The sequence below is a fragment of the Ovis canadensis genome, chromosome 2 (assembly GCF_042477335.2).
Source record: "Ovis canadensis isolate MfBH-ARS-UI-01 breed Bighorn chromosome 2, ARS-UI_OviCan_v2, whole genome shotgun sequence".
In the NCBI taxonomy this organism is placed as follows: domain Eukaryota; kingdom Metazoa; phylum Chordata; class Mammalia; order Artiodactyla; family Bovidae; genus Ovis; species Ovis canadensis.
The window spans coordinates 89,993,080-90,015,723 of NC_091246.1; the positions used below are offsets into that span (position 1 = coordinate 89,993,080).

At 42.8% G+C, this 22,644-nt stretch overlaps 2 protein-coding genes across 2 annotated transcripts; both read left to right on the plus strand.

The window, feature by feature from the left end:
- The first annotated feature begins 494 nt into the window (after positions 1-494).
- Positions 495-1,082, plus strand: LOC138434582 (interferon omega-1-like). Its single transcript, XM_069579395.1, has one exon. The coding sequence runs from the start codon at positions 495-497 to the stop codon at positions 1,080-1,082; it is 588 nt and encodes a 195-aa protein (XP_069435496.1).
- An 8,162-nt stretch (positions 1,083-9,244) lies between these two features.
- On the plus strand, positions 9,245-9,805 carry LOC138433652 (interferon beta-2-like). The gene has a single exon (XM_069576676.1). The coding sequence runs from the start codon at positions 9,245-9,247 to the stop codon at positions 9,803-9,805; it is 561 nt and encodes a 186-aa protein (XP_069432777.1).
- Positions 9,806-22,644: the final 12,839 nt, after the last annotated feature.

Here is a 22,644-nt window from a genome sequence, read left to right on the forward strand (position 1 = left end):
CTGCCAGACTGATCTGGTAAATCCCTTATATACGGAATCCATAGAGCAGACAGAGCCTGGCTTCCTAAGGAACCTAAGAGGGAAAAATGGAGCTTCAGAGCAAGCCAAAAATACATTCTTGGATGAGAGGAGAGCAACACTTATGCATGAGAGATAAACGGCAATAACGTGTAATTACAGATGTCCATCAATTCTGACTTAAGAGAAAGACTTTCTCATTTGATTGAAAAACATCCATTTGGGTGGGCACATCTGAAGTGACTAGGAAAAGGCAAAATTAATAGTCTAGAAGGAAGAACGTTTCTTTGACTGTCTTGAGAATACATAACAGAAAACCAAAAAAGGAAGTAAAAGTGCATAGAAATGATTAGAAAATGAAAATTACCATGTTCCCTATTTAATGGCCTCGCTTAGAAAGCATGGCATCAGAGAACCTACCTCAAGGTTCCACCAGACGCCGTCTCAGCCAGCCCAGTAGCAGCCACATCTTCCCCATGGCCTTCGTGCTCTCTCTACTCATGGCCCTGGTGCTGGTCAGCTATGGCCCGGGAGGATCCCTGGGCTGTGACCTGTCTCAGAACCACGTGCTGTTTGGCACGAAGAACCTCAGACTCCTGGGCCAAATGAGGAGACTCTCCCCTCGCTTCTGTCTGCAGGACAGAAAAGACTTCGCTTTCCCCCAGGAGATGGTGGAGGGTGGCCAGCTCCAGGAGGCCCAGGCCATCTCTGTGCTCCATGAGATGCTCCAGCAGAGCTTCAACCTCTTCCACACAGAGCGCGCCTCTGCTGCCTGGGACACCACCCTCCTGAAGCAGCTCCGCACTGGCCTCCATCAGCAGCTGGATGACCTGGACGCCTGCCTGGGGCAGGTGATGGGAGAGGAAGACTCTGCCCTGGGAAGGACGGGCCCCACCCTGGCCGTGAAGAGCTACTTCCAGGGCATCCATGTCTACCTGAAAGAGAAGGGATACAGAGACTGCGCCTGGGAAATCGTCAGAGTGGAAATCATGAGATCCTTGTCTTCATCAGTCAGCTTGCAAGAAAGGTTAAGAATGATGGATGGAGACCTGAGCTCACCTTGACATGACTCTTTCTGATGAAGATGCCCCGTCATCCTTGGAAACTCACCTGGGGTCATTTCAGAAGACTCTGAATTCTGCTTTAGCCACCAAATTTGTTGAATTTACTCAGCCAATACATGTCTGTAGTAATAAGCATGTAGATATAAAAGAAATCAAGTGCAGGGGTATCAATCCATAAGCGATGACCTCCCTGATGTTATTTATTTATTCTTTATTTATTTAGGTAATGGAATATTTTATATCATATTTATATTTTCATATAAAAATCTGTATGTTTACATTGTAGTAAAATCTAGAAGATATATTTCTCTATTTTATTAAAATTGTTATTTGGTTTATTTATTAAATAGTTATCAAGATAAATTTCTTGAGTTTTTATTTTGGAAACCTAAATTCTTGTCTTCAAATACCTATCACAAAATGGTATTTGTTCACTTTATACGGTGCAGCAGTTCTATCACTTTCTAACAAATGTCTGTCAAAAGGTGGAATTCTGAGAATCTTCTGTGGTGCAGTTGTTAGGACTCTGAGTTTTTCCTCCAGGGAGCCTGGTTGAGGAACTAAGATCCTATAAGCTGTGGAGGGTGCCAAAGAGAAAAAAGGTAGAAAGGAGATTATGAATTGTAGAAAATGGCTAGTCTCGATGTCACAGGCATAACTAATTTATACCCACTCGTTAAAGAATGGTTGATGCACATATCTGAGGGAAGCAGTCACCCCCTGCGGGAAAGCTGAGGACTCACCCTGCTGACTGGCTGCTCCTGACTCCTGTTGCTCTCTCTCCCGCCTTCTCCTCAGGACTGCCTTACTGAGCAATTTACTCCCTTCCACAGTAACTTCACTGCCTCCACACACGAGCTCTGTTCTGTGCTGGTTTCTAGCTGCATGGTGTAGTCAGAGTGGAAGCCCCAGGAAGAGAGCCCAAGTGAGAGGAGAGTTCTAGAAATTCCAAAACCTCTGAATCCCAGCTCTGCTAGTTACCAACACTGTAACCTTGAAAAGTCTCACAAACACAACAGGTCAGTTTCCCCATCTTTAATATGAGGACAGCAAGAGTGGTTTTCATACAATTACTGTTTGGATTCAATGAGTCCAAATCACACAAGAGGCATCAAGCGCTCCTGGCAGAAATCATCAGGACAGTGAGAATCACTGGCGACGGGGGAGCCTGGTGGGCTGCCGTCTACGGGGTCTCACAGAGTCGGACACAACTGAAGTGACTTAGCAGCAGCAGCAGCACATACATCATGGGAGGTCAATCTGCATATGTGGAATCTAGGATCCTGGAGTAGGATGAGGAAGGGGGAGTAAGTTTTCTACACTTGGCCACTCCTGAGAAAAGAGTCTTCCTAAACTGTTCAAATGGAGGCAAGAAGACCAAGGCAGGCTGGGGAATGCAGAGACAACTAAGAGATGTGAGAACCAGTAGCTGCCATGATCAATATGACTCTAAAGAAGTAAAAGGGTTTCTTAAGCTTATTTATATATACTAAACACACATGTCATCGCTAAACTTTTAAATAATTCATACAAAGGAATGCCTACCCTTGACTTCTAGGAGGATTCACCGTAATCCTATACAGTTAACAATTTAATGGGTATCCTTCTAGACATTTTCATATGTAGTTAACAAATGTATACATATGGACATACTAATGTATACCATATAAATATACATTTATATCCATTTCTCATATACTTCAGTTTCTCATTTATTTATCAGTTCAGTTCAGTCGCTCAGTCATGTCTGACTCCTTGCAATCCCATGAATCACAGCATGCCAGGCCTCCCTGTCTATCACCAACTCCCAGACTTCACTCAAACTCACGTCCATCGAGTCAGTGATGCCATCCAGCCATCTCATCCTCTGTTGTCCCCTTCTCCTTCTGTCCCCAATCCCTCCCAGCATCAGAGTCTTTTCCAATGAGTCAATCTTTGCATGAGGTGGCCAAAGTACTAAAGTTTCAGCTTGAGCATCATTCCCTACAAAGAAATTCCAGGGCTGATCTCCTTCAGAATGGACTGGTTGGATCTTCTTGCAGTCCAAGGGACTCTCAAGAGTCTTCTCCAACACCACAGTTCAAAAGCATCAATTCTTCAGCACTCAGCTTTCTTCACAGTCCAACTCTCACATTTACACATGACCCCAGGAAAAACCATAGCCTTGACTAGACGGACCTTTGCTGGCAAAGTAATGTCTCTGCTTTACAAGATGCTATCTAGGCTGGTCATAACTTTACTTCCAATGAGTAAGCATCTTTTAATTTCATGGCTGCAGTCAACATCAGCAGTGATTTTGGAGCCCCCCCAAAATAAAGTCTGACACTGTTTCCACTGTTTCCCCATCTATTCCCATGAAGTGATGGGACAAGATGCCATGATCTTCGTTCTCTGAATGTTGAGCTTTAAGCCAACATTTTCACTCTCCTCTTTCACTTTCATCAAGAGGCTTTTGAGTTCCACCTTCTGCCATAAGGGTGGTGTCATCTGCATATTTCAGGTTATTGATATTTCTCCCGGCAATCTTGATTCCAGCTTGTGCTTCTTCCAGCCCAGCGTTTCTCATGATGTACTCTGCACATAAGTTAAATAAGCAGGGTGACAATATACAGCCTTGACTTACTCCTTTTCCTATTTGGAACCAGTCTGTTGTTCCATGTCCAGTTCTAACTGTTACTTCCTGACCTGCATATATGTTTCTCAAGAGGCAGGTCCCTTGCAAATAGATCTTTGTGATTTTTCTTCATTAGCAGCAGCAGTACATAAAAATAGATTGCTAGTTATAAATTGCTGCCTTATGTGTTAACTGCAAAACTAAGATAATCATAATAACTTGTCTTGAAAGTGTGGTAAGCTTAATTGCCTTAAATTATAGCGCATGCTCAGAATGGTACCAGACTCTTCCCAAATGCTCCTTACATATTAACTCTTTTATTTGAATCTGGTTAGAAGATTATTTCCTGAGGTTCTGGATCTGTGGTCAGGAAGATGAAGCAGTTCCCAGAGAGCTGTTCAGAGACACATTTCTGCAGCTCACCCACCGCACAGTGAGAGGAGAAACAGCCATTCACTGGGATGAGGAGGCCAAGCCTGTTGCAACAATACCCAGAGTTCAAGACGGAAACATTCCTATGTGGCACACAGGCCAGCTGTCCACAAGACTCACTCCCACCCTCACTGGATTCTTGGTCCTCCTCAGAGAATCAGTCAGGAAGACACAGGCGTCTGGCAGGCAGTCAGGAGGATCCTCTGCTCTGAGCACTCAACTCAGCCAGGAGGCCAGCCCAGAGGGGATTCCCAGGCTGGATCCTGAAATCCCTTTTGGCAGCTTGCATTTAGTTTCCTTTTCACTTGTTGCATCAACTTCCTTGCTATTTTTGCCTTCTGGGGTTCATGACGCAATCTCTGATGATGAAACAAAACTCAAGTCACTTGTCAGTTTTGAGTATGTAGATTGCTTTTCTTTGGGCTGTTTCACTTTAAGGAAGATTCAGAAACTGCCTCAGAGACAGGAAACTAACCCAGAATCTACACAGTGGGACTTGCTCACATGTCAGCAGAGGGCGGCCTCTGAGGCTTGTTCAGCAGCTGCAGCCAATGCGTTGTCCCTTTTAACCGTTTTCTCAACCTTGGGTTAGCCTGACTCACTGCACCCCTGACAGTGATTCTGAGAATTAGAGTCCAGCTCAGAGAAAGGCCTGGAATCTGAAGTAATTGCAGGCTTGATGCAGATGGGCATGTTCTGGAAGGGCCAGTCTGAGTGTCCAGCAGCAGCGGGTCCTGGCAGCAAACAGTGAAAACAAGGCCTGTGCTGCTCCTGCCTGTTCCTGGGCCATCGACCCTCTGATGGGAACATTCTTAGAGTGACAAGGGTGCAGAGTGTGGGATCTTCTGGTTGGGGATGTTCTGGAGGAGTTAGAATGCTAGGCAGAGAGGCCTTCAGCCAAGTACCTAGTTCCAGCTGCATCCTGACTGCTACTGCTAAGTCACTTCAGTCATGTCCGACTCTGTGTGACCCCAAAGACAGCAGCCCACCAGGCTCCCCCGTCCCTGGGATTCTCCAAGCAAGAACACTGGAGTGGGCTGCCATTTCCTTCTCCAGTGTATGAAAGTGAAAAGTGAAAGTAAAGTTGCTCAGTCGTGTCCAACTCTTGGCGACCCCATGGACTGCAGCCTTCCAGGCTCCTCTGTCCATGGGATTTTCCAGGCAAGAGTACTGGAGTGGGGTGCCATTGCCTTCTCCTGAAGTGAGCTAGAAAATAATTGCACAATGAGTCTATCCAAGGCCTGTGACAAGATGTCCAGGGTGTGAGAAAGGGCAACAGAGAAGACAGCAACCAAGAGCACTTAGATCCCTCTGCACATTGTCCCTCTCCACACCAGGTGGGAGGCCTGAGGAGGGGCTCTGGGCCCACCAGCTGTTGGCTGTGAGCACAGGGCAACCCCAACCTGGGCACAGTCAGCCTCAGGTGCTGAGAGAGGGCAAGAGTGAGGCCGCAGCTCAAAGGTGGGAAGACATGCTCTTCCCTCATGCTGGAGACAGACTTTCCATTGTGGTCCTGAAGCTTCACAGGAGCTCTCTAGGTTGCTGAGCAAAATGTTTCCAGTTTAAGTTGGCATATTTGTAAATTTTGTATACATTTATACAAATGGTTTGTGTTTTCTTTTGAGTTGAGTTTCTCTTACTCACAACTATGTTTGTGCATTAATTGTGCTTCTTACATCTTGTTATTAACAACCCTATTATAAGCATAGATAACAACTTATCTATTTATGCCATTTAAGGCATTTTATGTCATTTTGTGTTTGGTACTGTTATCAGTGGTGCTGGTATAAATGTTCTTTATTTACATCCTGATGCATATTCACTTGATTTTTCCCAGGGTGATTGCTCGAGTTACTAGATCATTGGCTATGCATATTTCAACTATGCTACAAAATGTTTTGTAGAGTACAAATTTATACACCAAATAGCAGTAGCTCTATATGATCATCACCCTTGACATCTTCAGTCCATTAAAATTTTTATTTGCAGACAATATACTGCTGCTGCTGCTAAGTCGCGTCAGTCGTGTCCGACTCTGTGGGACCCCATAGACGGCAGTCCACCAGGCTCCCCCGTCCCTGGGACTCTCCAGGCAAGAACACTGGAGTGGGTTGCCATTTCCTTCTCCAATGCATGAAAGTGAAAAGTGAAAGTGAAGTTGCTCAGTCCTATCTGACTCTTAGCGACCCCATGGACTGCAGCCTACCAGGCTCCTCTATCCATGAGATTTTGCAGACAATATATATTTATTTAAAAATTTGAAAATCCAACCAAATACTTTTAGATTTAGCATTTGTAAAGTTAGCCAGATTAAAAACCAAAATTATTTTGATATATGTTTGTGTATGAAAATGCAAGGAAAACGTAGTCCATTAAAAAGTAGAAAATGTAATGAAAAAACTGTTTCATTCATTCTTGCAACAACAGTAAATAATAAATATGTTGGGGAAAAAACCCTCAGAAAGAAAGTGAAAAATATATAATCAAGCCAGTAGCAAAACTTTATTGAGAGCCATTTTTTAAATAGTCCAATAAATTGGCAGCATTTGCTTCTTTTGTTTATGAAGTGGTTAAGAAACATTTGCTAAATATTTGCTCACTAAATGACAGTGTGAGTCTCAGTAGGAGGTGACCTTGGCAGTCTCTATTGTAGACTCTGTATTCCCTTCTCACAGATGCTGACCACCTCATCACATGCTTACATGTCTTTTGCTCACTCAGAAGAAGAATTAGTTGGGCAAGTTGCTTAATCCTTATTGATGATCAAGGTGGAACAAAAGACAATCTCAATGTAACAGAGAAAGCTTCGATTCTTCATTAGTTTCTGGCCATCTAATCTGAATCAAATTTCAATTATAGACTTGTCCTTAGAGGCCAAAAGGGAAGGTAATTGGGCCTGTCAATGCTACATTCAAAAGGATTCAAGTCTAGGGCTTCCCTGGTGGGCCAGTGGTTAAGAACCCACCTGCCAGTGCAGGGGACCTGGGTCCCAGCCCCGCTCAGGGAGGATGACATGTGCTGAGAGGCCCCTGTGCCTGTGCACCACAACTACTGAGCTGGGCCCTGGAGTTTGTGCTCTGCAGCAGGAGAGAGCTCCGCAGGGAGAAGCCCGAGCAGCTCAGCCAGAGAGCAGCCCACGCTTGCTCCAACTGGAGAAAGCCCGCCTGCTGCCACAAAGAGCCAGTCCAGTCAAAAACTATTATTAAAAATTATCCAGTCTACACTTTATGAAGAACTCCTAATGCCTCTCCCTCCCCCGGCCCCTCCCACACACACTCTGGTTGTAGCAACTTTTTATTGAGTTTCTTATTTTTGGTTCTGAGACTTGTGGGATCTTAGTTCTCTGACCAGGGATGGAACTTGGGCCTCCTGCTCTGAAAGCATAGAGTCCCAACCACTAGATCTCTGGGGAATTCCCAGGTCTCCTTCGTTTTTTACCTAATGTTCTTTTTCTCTTCTGGGATGTCATTTAGGATGCCCCATTACCTTTAATTGCCACGTCTTCTTAGGCCCCTCTGGCTATGACAGTTTCTCAGTAGTAGACACTTTATGTTATCGTCAATGGTATCATTTTTAAATGTCATTTTCCAAGTTTTAATTGCTCATATAAAAAGAAGTGGGTGATTTTTAATATTGATCTTGTTTTCCTACTGCTCCCTCCATCTTGAGCTGTGTTGGTCACCGTGGAGCCGACAGCCCCATGTGGCCAGCTGAGCGCTTGACTAGTCCAGCCTGAGCTGTACTATGACTAACAGCGTGTACTCTATTTTGAAGGCACTATGAAAAAGCAGAATGTAACTACCTCACTACTAATTTTGTATTGGTTTATGTTGAAATGATAACATTTAGAAATATTGTTAAGTAAAATATACTGTTAAAATTATCTTTTTTCTGTTTACTCTGTTGATGTGGCCTCCAGAAAATTTTAAATTGCACATTCATATAAAAAGAAGTGATCTTTTAATTTCCTAGCTGCAGTCACCATCTGCACTGGTTTTGGAGCCCAAGCAAAGAAAGTCTGTCACTGTTTCCATTGTTTCCCCATCCATCTACCATGAAGTGATAATGAGTTTGAACAAACTCCGGGAGGTACTGAAGGACAGGGAAGCCTGGCATTCTGCATCCCACGGGGTCATGAAAGGTCGGTCCTCACTTAGCACCTGAAAAACAACAACAAGGTTGATAAAGTTATGTGATGTCTTGCTCCTCATGGCTAAGGCCTCCAAAAATATTCAGAACAACTTTGTTTAACAACATTCTATTTTGTTTTTTATATACATTATTATTTCTTTTTATTTAAATATATTTAGTTTTAAGTGAATGATAATTGCTTTACAATATTGTGTTGGTTTCTGCCATATAGCAATATGAATCAGGCACAGGTATACATATGCCCCTTCCCTCTGGAACCTCCCTGCCCCCGCCCACCCCTCTAGGAACATCATTCTATTTTAGATAGAAAAAAATAGGTGCCATTTTATAAATCATAAACTGCATGTATTTAATTTAAATCATACATATATCATGTATTTATTGTTCATCAACTTAGTTTAACATTATTCTCTTTTAGATAGAAAAAAGTAGGTATCTTTTTTAAAATCATAAACTGCAAGTATTGTTGTTTGGTAATGGCAGATTTGAGAATTAAACCTAATTCTTCTGAAAAAGGAAACTCTTACAAACAAGGCTCCCTCTCCCCAAATCTCATAATATGAAAATAGAAAAAGAAAAATCTTTTCAAAATGAAAGAATCCTATAATAATCTAGTTTAAAAGATTTGGCTTATATTTTTCTTTAACATTCAGCAATTCATTGAAACTTTAAAAAACATTAGAAATTCTCAGTTTCTCTATCTTTTTTCCATGTGGTATATATATATTAAAATAGCAAGGAGCTTAAAGAAAAAGAGTTTTAGAGGCAAAGAATAATTCAAATGACACGGGAAAAGTGAAAGGGAGAACTGAAAGTGGGAAATTCCTCTCAAATGGAAAGAATGGAGGGCCATCCTGTTTAAGTAGGCCACACTCAAGGAGGAAGGACATGCACTCTGCAAACTCTTGAAGACTCAGCTTCAGGACCTTCTAGCAGAATAGGCAGACCTGTGCCTGATTTCACCATGACCTACCGGTGCCTCCTCCAGATGGTTCTCCTGCTGTGTCTCTCCACCACAGCTCTTTCCAGGAGCTACAGCTTGCTTCGATTCCAACAAGGGCGGAGCCTTGAGGTGTGCCAGAACCTCCTGTGGCAGTTACCTTCAACTCCTCAACATTGCCTCGAGTTCAGGATGGACTTCCAGATGCCTGAGGAGATGAAGCAAGCACAGCAGTTCCGGAAGGAAGATGCCGTATTGGTCATGTATGAGATGCTCCAGCACATCTTCAATATTCTCACCAGAGACTTCTCCAGCACTGGCTGGTCTGAGACCATCATTGAGCACCTCCTTGTGGAACTCCATGGGCAGATGAATCGTCTGGAGCCAATCCGGAAGGAAATAATGCAGAAGAAAAACTCCACTATGGGAGACACGACCGATCTTCACCTGAGGAAATATTACTTCAACCTCGGGCAGTACCTCAAGTCCAAGGAGTACAACAGGTGTGCCTGGACAGTCGTTCGAGTGCAAATCCTCAGGAACTTTTCTTTCCTGAAGAGACTAACAGGTTACCTCCGTGACTGAACATCTCCCCACTGTGGCTCTGGAAAGGGACAATGTGACTTTGAGGTGAGACTCTTTAGCAGCAGAGGCTCTTGAAGTAACTGACTATGCAATGCAATGGATTTCAATGGACAGTTAAAGACTAAGCTATTTTTTAATTGATTTATGCATTAGTTATTTATTTAAACTTTATATGAGAAATAAATTATTTATGAAACAAAAGTCAACGTGGCAGTTTCAATGTCAACTTGATTTATGTGACAACACATATTAAAAATTGCAGAGCACCTTGGAAACATTCATTGCAAAAGAAGTCTGCAGAGTAGTAGAGTTTCTGGCCCCTGCCTTTGAGGAATTTTAAATACAAGGAAGTTGTGTGAAATGTCTAAGTTATATGCATGCTCTCTATGTATCCATACAGTTTACCTGCTCTTGTCTTGTTCACTTCTTTAAATGTACCAGACAGCTCAGTTTGTAGGGCTTCTTGATATTATGTAGGATTTTTTTCTTATTATTAATTATGGAGAAATATACATCACCTTACATTTGAGAGTTTTACAAAGTAAGCCTTCTTGATGCCAATAAAATCTGGGCAAATTCCATGTAGTTTATACTAAAGTCTTACTAAAGTAAATGAAAAATTCTAAGTCACCTTAGTTGCTTGTGGACTCCAACCTTTATTTCCAACAATGTAGTCCTCGGAAAGAGATTTCAGGAACATGAGTTAAAAATTACTTAAAACTACCACAGGGTCACTAGAAATTGTCAAACATGGTAATTCTCTCAATTAAAAGTAAGTGAAAAGTAATCATGAAATTATTAACAAGCTTACATCCACTAAAAACAGAAATGTAAAAGTATATTACATACTTGTTTTAATACTAAGAAAATTTAGTTTAAATAATGTTTATTAAAATGCTATTGTTAAACAAAAGTATACTTTAAATACCTTATATATATTTAGTATAAAATTGGAAACTTGATATATTTCATTTAAAATAAGTATATTAATTAAATAGAAAATTAATTAAAAAATAAACTGCTGTGTTTTAAAAATATTCCTACTTTTTAGTTATTGACCACTTAACACCCCCAATTCACGGCCGAATCCTTGAAAGACACTCTGAAAGTTCCAGAGCATTCCAGGAGCTCACTGTTTCCTGGTCACTTGCCCAGCTGGTGGCCGCGTTCCGTCTCACCCCTAGGAAGTCTCCCCAAACCGTCCCATGGTTATTTGTCCCCTGCCCACCACTGACTTCTCCTCTGTCTGCAACTCACTCCCCGGGTCCCATAGCCAGTCTCATCGCCTTGGCTGTTTCTCACGTTGTCCAAAATGGCTCTAAGCCTATAGTCTCACTGACTCCACCTGGCTCCGCTTTGTGCTCAAGGCCCTCCCATTGTCCCATCGCCCACAGTCTCACCCCCACCGCCGGGTTTAGCTTTGTCCACACCGCCCTTCTATCGTCCCATCGCCAATATTCTCACCGCCTCCGCTGTTTTACACTCGTCCGCGACGCCCTCTGACTTCCCAGGGCAAATATTGACTGTCTCATCGCCACCGCAGGTTCTCCTGTGCGCGCATCGCCTTCGCGTGGTCCCATTCCCTATAGGCTCCTCGCCGCCGCAGGGTTTCACTTTTTTTCAATGCAGTCCCAGTCTCCCATTGCTCAAGGTCTCATCCCACCGCCGTGTTTCACTTTCTGCACAAGCGAAGAGTCTCCTCGCCAGCGCCAGGTTCCTGTTTGTGCGCAACGTCCTCAAATCGTCCAGTAGCCAATTGTCTCATCGCTGCCACAGTGTTTCACACTGTGCTCAACACCCTCTCAGCGTCCCAGAGACAAATGTCTCATCGCCGTGGCTGGCTTTCACTTTGTCCGCAACGCCGTCCACTCTTCTCAAAGCCACCGCCGATTACCCCTTTGTGTCCAGCTCCCGCCCACGGTCTCATCGCCTATAGGCTCACGGCCACCGCACGTTTCCCCTTTGCGCACAACAATGCTGTCCTGTCTTCCCATCTCCACCGTGGTGTTTCACTTTTCTTCAAAGCTGTCCCATACTCCCTTCGCCCAAGGTCTCATCACCACAGCCTGGTTTAACTTTGACCTCTACTCTGTCCCATTGTCCCATAGCAAATAGTCTCATCGCCGCCACCACCGCAGGTCCTCCTGTGCGCGCATCTCCCCTCCGGGCGTCCGTCTGATAACCAATTGTCTCCTCGCTGATCCCCGCCCTCACTTTGTCCTCAACGCTGTCATAAGGTCACATCGGCTGTACTCCCATTGCCACCGCCGGGTATCGCCCTCCCATCGCCCCATAACAGATGGCGTCATCGTGGCCACCATGTTCCATTTTGTGCTCAATGCCCTCCCACAGTCCCACAGCGAATAGTCTCACATTGGCCACTGTGTTCCACTTTGTTCTCCAAAAGCTCTCCCATCATCCCACAGCAAATCGTCTCCTAGGCAGATCGGGATTCGACCTGTGAGCAACGCTCCAGCAGGGTGCCACAGTGAATAGTCTCTTAGCTGCCGTGCTCCATCTGCACAACTACCCCCACCCCCAACTCCCCGCACACACGCCCCTCCCCCCGCCCCCGCATCGCGCTGTAACCAACTGTCTTATGCCCACCCTGTAGAATGCAAAAGTAGGAAGTCAAGAGATACCTGGAATAACAGGCAAATTTGGACTTAAGTACAAAATGAAGCAGGGCAAAGGCTAACAAGAGTTTTGCCAAGAGAATGCACTGGTCATAGCAAACACCTTTTGCTAACAACACAAGAGAAGACTCTACACATGGACGTAACCAGATGGTCAATACTGAAATCAGTTTGATTATATTCTTTGCAGTCAAAGATTGGGAAGCTCTACACAGTCAGCAAAAACAAGACCAGGAGCAGACTGTGGCTCAGATCGTGAACTCCTTATTGCCAAAGTGAAGTGAAGTGAAGTCATTCAGTCCTATCCGACTCTTTATGACCCGATATACTTTAGCCTACCAGGCTCCTCCATCCATGGCATTTGCCAAGCAGGAGTACTGGAGTGGGTTGCCATTTCCTTCTCCAGGGGATCTTTCTGATCCAGGGATTGAACTTGGTCTCCCACATTGCAAGCAGACACTTTACCATCTGAGCCACCTGGGAAGCCTCAAATTCACCCTTAAAATGAAGAAAGTAGGGAAAAACACTAGATCATTCTGGTATGACCTAAATCAAATCCCTTGCGATTACACAGTGGAAGTGACAAATAGATTCAAGGGATTAAATCTGATAGACAGAGCGCCTGAAGGACTATGGACAGAAGTCTATGACATTGTACAGGAGGCAGGGATCAAGACCATCCGCAAGAAAAAGAAATGCAAAAAGGCAAAATGGCTGTCTGAGGAGGCCTTACAAATAGCTGAGAAAAGAAGAGAATTGAAAGGCAAAGGAGAAAAGGAAAGATATACCCATTGGAATGCAGAGTTCCAAAGGATAGCAAGGACAGAAAAGAAAGCCTTCCTCCGTGATCAATGCAAAGAAATAGAGGAAAACTATAGAATGGGAAACACTAGAGATCTCTTCAAGAATCTTGGTATCTTAGAGACACCAAGGGAGTATTTAATGCAAAGACAGGCACACACAAAAAAAGGACAGAAATGGTATGGACCATTTTTCTAACAGAAACACAAGATATTAAGAAGAAGTGGCAAGAATACATAGAAGAACTACACAAGAAAGATCTTCATCACCCAGATAACCGTGATGGTGTGATCACTTACCTAGAGCCAGATATCCCGGCATGCAAAGTCAAGTGGGCCTTAGGCCGCATCACTACGAACAAAGCTAGTGGAGGTGATAGAATTCCAGTTGAGCTATTTCAAATCCTAAAAGATAATGCTGTGAAAGTGCTGCACTCAATATGCCAGCATATTTGGGAAATTCAGCAGTGGCTGCAGGACTGGAAAAGGTCAGTTTTCACTCCAGTCCCAAAGAAAGGCAAGCCAAAGAATTCTCAAACTACTGCACAATTGCACTCATCTCACATGCTAGTAAAGTAGTGCTTAAAATTCTCCAAGCCAGGCTTCAACAGTATGTGAACCATGAACTTCCAGATGTTCAAGCTGCATTTAGAAAAGGCAGAAGAACCAGAGATCAAATGGCCAACATCTGTTGGATCATAGAAAAGCAAGAGAATTCCAGAAAAACATGTACTTCTGCTTCATTGATTAAGCCAAAGACTTTGGCTGTGAAGATCACAACAAACTGTGGAATATTCTTGAAGAGTTGGGAATACCAGACCACCTGACCTGTCTCCTGAGAAATCTGTATGCAGGTCAAGAAGGAACAGTTAGAACCGGACATGGAACAACAGACTGGTTCCAAACTGGGAAAAGGAGTACAGCAAGGCTGTATATTGTCACCCTGCTTATTTAACTTATATGCAAAATGCTGGGCTGTATGAAGCACAAGCTGGAATCAAGAATGCCAGGAGAAATATCAATAACCTCACATATGCAGGTGATACCACCCTTATGCAGAAAGTGAAGAAGGACTAAAGAGCCTCTGATGAAAGTGAAAGAGGAGAGTGAAAAAGCTGGCTTAAAACTCAATGTTCAAAAACTAAGATCATGGCATCTTGTTCCACCACTTCATGGAAAATAGATGAGGAACAATGGAAACAGTGACAGACTTTATTATCTTGGGCTCCAAAGTCACTGCAGATGGTGAGTGCACCCATGAAATTAAACGACGCTTGCTCCTTGGAAGAAATGCTATGACCAACCTAGACAGCATATTAAAAAGCAAAGACATTACTTTGCCAACAAAGGTCTGTCTAGTAGTCATGTGTGGATGTGAGATTTGGACTATAAAGAAAGCTGAGTGCCGAAGAATTGATGCATTGATGCTTTTGAACTGTGGTGTTGGAGATGACCTTTGCGATCCCCTTGGACTGCACCAAGATCAAACCAGTCCATCCGAAAGGAAATCAGTCCTGAATATTCATTGGAAGGACTGATACTCAAGCTGAAAAACCAGTAATTTGGCCCCCCAGTGTGAAGAACTGACTCACTGGTAAAGACCCTGATGCTGGGAAAGATTGAAGGCAGGAGGAGAAGGGGGTGACAGAGGATGAGATGGTTGTATGGCATCACTGACTCGATGGACATGAGTTTGAGCAAGCTGTGGGAGTTGGTGATGGACCAAGGGAAGCCAGGGGTGCTGCAGTCCATGGGGTTGCAAAAAGTCGGACATGACTGAACAACTGAAATGAGTGAATGATTCAGGGAAACAGGTACCTTTTGTTCAGTGGCTTTTTCCATCATCAACTCATGTGACTCCAAATTGAATGTGGTACTTGAATTACTACACTCTCCAGTAAAGGGATGAAGTCTGTGGTTCACGGGGGATGTTTCCAAGCGCCAGGACTACGCAGGGCAAGAGCACTTCCTCTCACATTCCATGGCCTGGTTTTATCCTCATGTGAATCTCACTGCAATCAAGTTGTGAAATTATTGGGTGAGGAATGCATGAAAAAATAATTCAGGGTGCTGACTTTCAAAAATGCACAACATGAAAGTTGAAAGTTTTTGGGGCGGCAAAAAGAGGACTGTCGCCCAGGAGACAGCATATCAGATAGCTCTGAGAAGGTGTTCCAAAGAGGCACAGAGGGATATACGTGATTTTGGTGAAGGGAGAATACATGTAATCATGTGCCTATTTTTTGGTAGAAGTTTTCTGTTAGTGTCGTGAAGGTTTCTTGGAGTCACAAGAAGCAGTCATCACCATGAAGGATTTTCATGCTTTTCTAGAGATAAGGAGATAGAAGAATTTGGTTCATAAAATGGGCTCCTAAAAACATCTAACCTTCTGAAGACTTGTTCTGCCAGTTTTCCCTGCTCACAGCATGCCTCACTTCTGCTTTCCACCCTGAATTCCTTTCCAGGGGTGTTAAAAATCAGCAGCTGCAGTTGCACATGATTTAATCCCTGTAGGTAGATGGCAAGTGCCAATGGCACGTGCTAGTTTGTACTTGACAGGGCATGAGACCCCGTTTCACGTTTGCACTATTTGTCCAAATGAAGTTCTGGGTAGGGATCGAGGGGAACAAGGATTGTTCTTGCTTGCACACACTTTGTTAAAATACAGTCTGACCCAAATGCTTTTCCTCCAAGTTCAGCTTTGGGGAGAATGACAAGAATGCCTGTCATAGTTCTCAGTATCATCGACTATTTGAAAGAAACGTCCAAGCTGATCCCCAAAGGCACTGCCTACAGGAAAATATCCACTGTGTGGACAGTTTACTTCTGTTTCCTTACTACCCAGAGGAGACAAGGAAAGAATAATCAGGCAATTCCTTGCAAGTACTTGAGGATGACTGAAGAAAAACTGAGTGAGTCTTCCATTTGGGTCCACAATCACGAGTCTCATTCTGATCTAAGTATAGGAAATGGAAAGTTGAGCTCAGTCTTCCTGAAAATGATCTTCAAAAAATATCACACACATGCTGTAGGCAAGGACTGAAGAAGACTAAAACACAATTTTTGTATCAATGAAGAGTTAACAGTTAAAACTAATTGCAACTTATGAAACTATATAAAATATTTGACAGATTATTACACTTAGTGTATTAATTACCACTAACAGTCACTTAATAAGTTTTCCTGTTATCCTGCTGATGAGATCGCATTTATATTGCAGGAAGGTAAATAACACAGGATAAGATAACAATTCAAGTAAACATCTGTTTTTCATCCTTTTATGTTAAAGTGGCAACACACATGTATATACTTATTTAATATAAATTGTACAAGTGTGTGTGTATATATACACATATATTGTTCAGTTGCTAAGTTGTATCCGAGTCTTTGAGACACCATGAACTGCAGTAAGCCGGGCTTCCCTGTCCTTCACCATCTACCAGAGCTTGCTCAAACTCATGTCCATTGAGTCAGTGATGCCAAGCAACTATCTCACCCTCTGTCACCCCCTTCTCCGTCTGCCCTCAGTCTTTCCCAGCATCAAGGTCTTTTTCAACTAATTGTTTTCTTCTCAGCAGGTGGCCAAAGTATTAAAGCTTCAGCACCGGTCCTTCTGATGAATATTCAGGGTTGATTTCCTTTAGGATTGACTGAATTAATCTCCTTGCTGTCCAAGAGACTCTCAAGAGTGTTCTCCAGCAACACAGTTCGAAAGCACTAACTCTTCAGCACTCAACCTTCTTTCTGGTCCAACTCTCACATCCCTACAACTACTGGAAAAACCATAGCCTTGACTACATGGACCTTTACGGCGACGTGATGTCTCTGCTTTTTAACACACTGTCTAGGTTAGTCATAGCTTTTCTTCTCAGGAGCAAGCATCTTTTGATTTGTGGCTGCAGTCACTGTCTGTAGTGATTTTGGACTCCAAGATAATGAAATCTGATACTGTTTCCACTTTTTCCCCATCTATTTTCCATAAAGTAACGGGACTGGATGCCATGATCTTCATTTTTTTAATGTTGATACACCTATACATGAATAGATAGATAGATAGATAGATAGATAGATAGATAGATAGATATGGGGGGTTCTGTTTAGCCATGCCTCACATTGGTTCTCTAAAAAGGTGGTTCCTTCAGAGCAGGGAAAAAAAAATAGATTTTATATGTCGTTTACTTGATGGCTGAAGATTTCCAAAATTTAATTTTGAAATTAATATTATAATGGAAAATGTGTTCATTGAGATTGGCATATTCATTCCAAAAGTCCCTCTCTCTGTTTTGTTTTCCATGCAATCTAAATTATGATAACACAGAATGAAATATTCTAAATGCAAAAGAGATGTTTCAAAGATTAGAACATTTAAAAAGAATTTGAAACTACAACATTTCCATATTTAATTCTGGTGCTTCCCTATGTTAAAACTAATTAAACTCTATTTGAACTTACAATATAAGAGATGAGGTGGCACTACTGGTACAGAATATGCCTGTAAATGCAGGAGACACAAGAGATGTGGGTTCCCTCCATGGCTTGGGAAGATCCTCTGGAGAAGGAGATGACAACCACTTCAGTATTCTTGCCTGAACTATCCTTTGGACAGAGGAGCCTGGCATGTACAGTCTATGGGGTCACAAAGAGTCAGACATGACATAGTGACTAAACAACAATAATCATGCGGAGAGCTACACAACCAGAGAAAGAAAACAGGAAAGTTTGTGTTTGATTTTAGATGTGATTGTGTTTCACATAAGAAAACAATTCACCTCTTGGAGTTCACAAGATATCACTGGAAGTCCCAATGCTGGAATGGTTCTATAATTAGTTAAAATCTGATGATGAAAGGTCTTATTTGTGTAATAAAATTTAAAAAACTTATAATCCTGCTAGGAAACCATGTTAGATCTGAAATACTATCAAGAACATAAGAAAAGTACTTTACCTTATTTTTTAAATTACACACCATTAGTAGCTCATCATGAACAAGTGTATCAGAGTCAAGTATGTTTCATCAAGAAAAATAGTAAAACAATAGAAAAATAATTAATTTACTTTATGGAAGTGAAAAAATGGATAGGCTTAATGTATGATATTGATACACTGGAAAACATGATATTGACATGAAAATGTCCATGGCTAAGAGTATAAAAATAGAGGGAAAATGGCAAATGCATGTAATAATGAAAATCCATTTTTTTCCTTTATTGAAAAAGAAGATGAATATGTGGATCTAAAAGACATTTATTTCACATTATAGAATCACTACTGTGAATGATCATTTATTTTGCTTCACTTCTGTATCTGTTACTTTGTGTTTAAATTGGCAGCAAAATGTTCTTTGATTTCCAATTTTCTGTCTTCTTTCCAGCTGGAGTTCAGAGACCAATATGTGTGAAGTCGCTCAGTCGTGTCCAACTCTTTGCGACCCCGTGGACTGTAGCCTACCAGGCTTCTCCATCCATGGGTTTCTCCAGGCAAGAATACTGGAGTGGGTTACCATTTCCTTCTCCAGGGGATCTTCCCAACCCAGGGATTGAACCCAGGTCTCCCGCATTGGAGGCAGACGTTTAACCTCTGAGGCAGACCAATATAGCCAATCTCTAAGCCAATATTTGACTACACCCTAGAATACACAGAAGAACTATACAAAAAAGATCTTCACGACCCGGATAATCATGATGGTGTGATCACTCATCTAGAGCCAGACATCCTGGAATGTGAAGTCAAGCGAGCCTTAGAAAGCATCACTATGAAAAAATCTAGTGGAGGTGATGGCACTCCAGTTGAACTATTTCAAATCCTGAAAGATGATGCTGTGAAAGTGCTGCACTCAATATGCTAGCAAATTGGGAAAACTCAGCAGTGGCCACAGGACTGGAAAAGGTCAGTTTTCATTCCAATCTCAAAGAAAGGCAATGCAAAAGAATGCTCAAACTACTGCACAATTGTACTCATCTCACATGCTAGTAAAGTAATGCTAAAAATTCTCCAAGCCAGGCTTCAGCAATGCGTGAACCATGAACTTCCTGATGTTCAAGCTGGTTTTAGAAAAGGCAGAGGAATCAGAGATCAAATTGCCAACATCTGCTAGATCATCGAAAAAGCAAGAGAGTTCCAGAAAAACATCTATTTCTGCTTTATTGACTATGTCAAAGCCTTTGACTGTGTGGCTCACAATAAACTGTGGAAAATTCTGAAAGAGATGGGAATACCAGACCACCTGACCTGCCTCTTGAGAAATCTGTATGCAGCTCAGGAAGCAACAGTTAGAACTGGACATGGAACAACAGACTGGTTCCAAATAGGAAATGGAGTACGTCAAGGCTGTATGTTGTCACCCTGCTTATTTAACTTATATGCAGAGTACATCATGAGAAACGCTGGACTGGAAGAAACACAAGCTGGAATCAAGATTGCCAGGAGAAATATCAATAACCTCAGATATGCAGATGACACCACCCTTATGGCAGAAAGTGAAGAGGAACTAAAAAACCTCTTGATGAAAGTGAAAGAGGAGAGTGGAAATGTTGGCTTAAAGCTCAACATTCAGAAAACAAAGATCATGGCATCTGGTCCCATCACTTCATGGGAAATAGATGGGGAAACAGTGGAAACAGTGTCAGACTTAATTTTGGGGGGCTCCAAAATCACTGCATATGGTGACTGCAGCCATGAAATTAAAAGATGCTTACTCCTTGGAAGAAAAGTTATGACCAACCTAGATAGCATATTCAAAAGCAGAGACATTACTTTGCCAACTAAGGTCCATCTAGTAAAGGCTCTGGTTTTTCCTGTGGTCATGTATGGATGTAAGAGTTGGACTGGTAAGAAGGCTGAGCACCGAAGAATTGATGCTTTTGAACTGTGGTGTTGGAGAAGACTCTTGGGAGTCCCTTGGACTGCAATGAGATCCAACCAGTCCATTCTGAAGGAGATCAACCCTGAGATTTCTTTGGAAGGAATGATGCTGAAGCTGAAGCTCCAGTACTTTGGCCACCTCATGTGAAGAGTTGACTCATTGGAAAAGACTCTGATGCTGGGAGGGATTGGGGGCAGGAGGAGAAGGGGATGATAGAGGATGAGATGGCTGGATGGCACCACTGACTCAATGGATGTGAATCTGAGTGAACTCCGGGAGTTGGTGATGGACAGGGAGGCCTGGCGTGCTGCAGTTCATGGGGTCACAAAGAGTAGGACATGACTGAGCGACTAAACTGAACTGATAGATGCCAGTGTAACTCCAGTTCATGTATCATTTGTTTTGACTGCATCACTCACTATTCAAGAAAGACTCCAAAGCTGAGGACGAGGAAGACAGAAGGAAGGCTGCATCAGATCTTCATTCTCTCAGTACTTTAGCTTGCTCCTTACTCCAGTCCAATGCTGGATAACGGATCCCTGAAGAAAGATCATGAGGGACTTCCAGGAACACATGGAGAGCCTTGTGTGATGAAGTAACCCCTGCCGCTTAAACTCTCCTCTCAGACCTCACCTGGGTCAGCTGCTTTCTTGGTTAAAGCTCCTGGGGTAGCCAACAAAGTGGAAGAATCTATGTGACACTCAACACAGATTTTCCCGTTGTTTCCTTAGTTGTACATGTACCTAGATGTAGTTTCAACATGTCTTGAAAAATAGGCCAGGAGACATGATGTCTAATGATGGCAACAGCATCATCATCATTCAAAAAGATTTTGACTCCCAGGACGAGAACTGTCTTCAGAGCAAGTTGACAAGCTAGATAAGAATACCGGACTCACTGCTATATCCTCATATGCTTCACCTTAAAATGAGAATTATTTAATTCAAGTTGATTAGGGCCTTATTGACCACAGGACTCCAAAAATTTTCCAGTCATCACATTTGGAATACATGGCACTATTTTTGCAAACTGCACCCAACTTACCCTCATTCTCAGTGCATTCAAAATTAACATATTTTTATTTTCTTGAATAAGGAGTCAGTTTATTTTCATTTAACTTTTAGACATTCCCCTCTGTTTATGCTTGAACAGAACTTCACAAGCATCTCTATTTGTATCATGTGTCTTGTGAACCTTTACTATGTTGACTAAAAGCAATAGTCCTGGTAAGAACTAGAAGTGAATAGTCATATCAGTGGAAGTTACTTTGTAAAGTGTATTATTATTTTTGGCTGTGACAGCCACGTGGCTTATGAGACCTTTGTTCCCTGACTGGGGATTGAACCTGGACCCACGGCAGTGAAAGTACTGAATCCTAAGCACAGAATGGCCAAGGAAGTCTCAAATCAAATTTTGCAGTTTTAGATTTTCAGTTTTTCACTCAAGTATTCAGATATGCAGATGACACCACCCTTATGGCAGAAAGTGAAGAGGAACTAAAAAGCCTCTTGATGAAAGTGAAAGAGGAGAGTGAAAAAGTTGGCTTAGCTCAATATTCAGAAAACGAAGATGATGGCATCCAGTCCCATCACTTCATGGGAAATAGATGGGGAAACAATAGAAACAGTGTCAGACTTTATTTTTTTGGGCTCCAAAATCACTGCAGGTGGTGACTGCAAGCATGAAATTAAAAGACACTTACTCCTTGGAAGGAAAGTTATGACCAACCTAGATAGCATATTCAAAAGCGGAGACATTGCTTTGCCGACTAAGGTCCGTCTAGTCAAGGCTATGGTTTTTCCTGTGGTCATGTATGGATGTGAAAGTTGGACTGTGAAGAAGGCTGAGCACCAAAAAATTGATGCTTTTGAACTGTGGTATTGGAGAAGACTCTTGAGAGTCCCTTGGACTGCAAGGAGATCCAACCAGTCCAATCTGAAGGAGATCAGCCCTGGGATTTCTTTGGAAGGAATGATGCTAAAGTGAAACTCCAGTACTTTGGCCACCTCATGTGAAGGGGTGAGTCACTGGCAAAGACTCTGATGCTGGGAGGGATTGGGGGCAGGAGGAGAAGGGGACGACAGAGGATGAGATGGCTGGATGACGTCACTGACTCAATGGAAGTGAGTCTGTGTGAACTCTGGGATTTGGTGATGGACAGGGAGGCCTGGCGTGCCGCTATTCATGGGGTTGCAGAGAGTCAGACAGGACTGAGCGACTGAACTAAACTGAACTGAACTTACCTGGGTAAAGTGACAATGTAAGAGCAGAGGGTTCATTGCCTATGGATCAGAAATTCACAGAAGAAACCTGCATTTCCAGTGGATATGACAGAGAAAGGCTGTCACCTCCTCTAGCATACTGGTCTTAAAATGAAAGTCTCAACTCCACAGTTCTTCTCAGCTCTACTCTGGGATGCTGGGGCTCCAGTTGTTTTCAGTACAATTCTCCCTGCCTGCAGATTGCTTTTCTTTCAGAGTTCTCCAAACCGATTCCAAGAGATGGACGAGAAGGCTGGAGTATGACTGATGACAACCATCA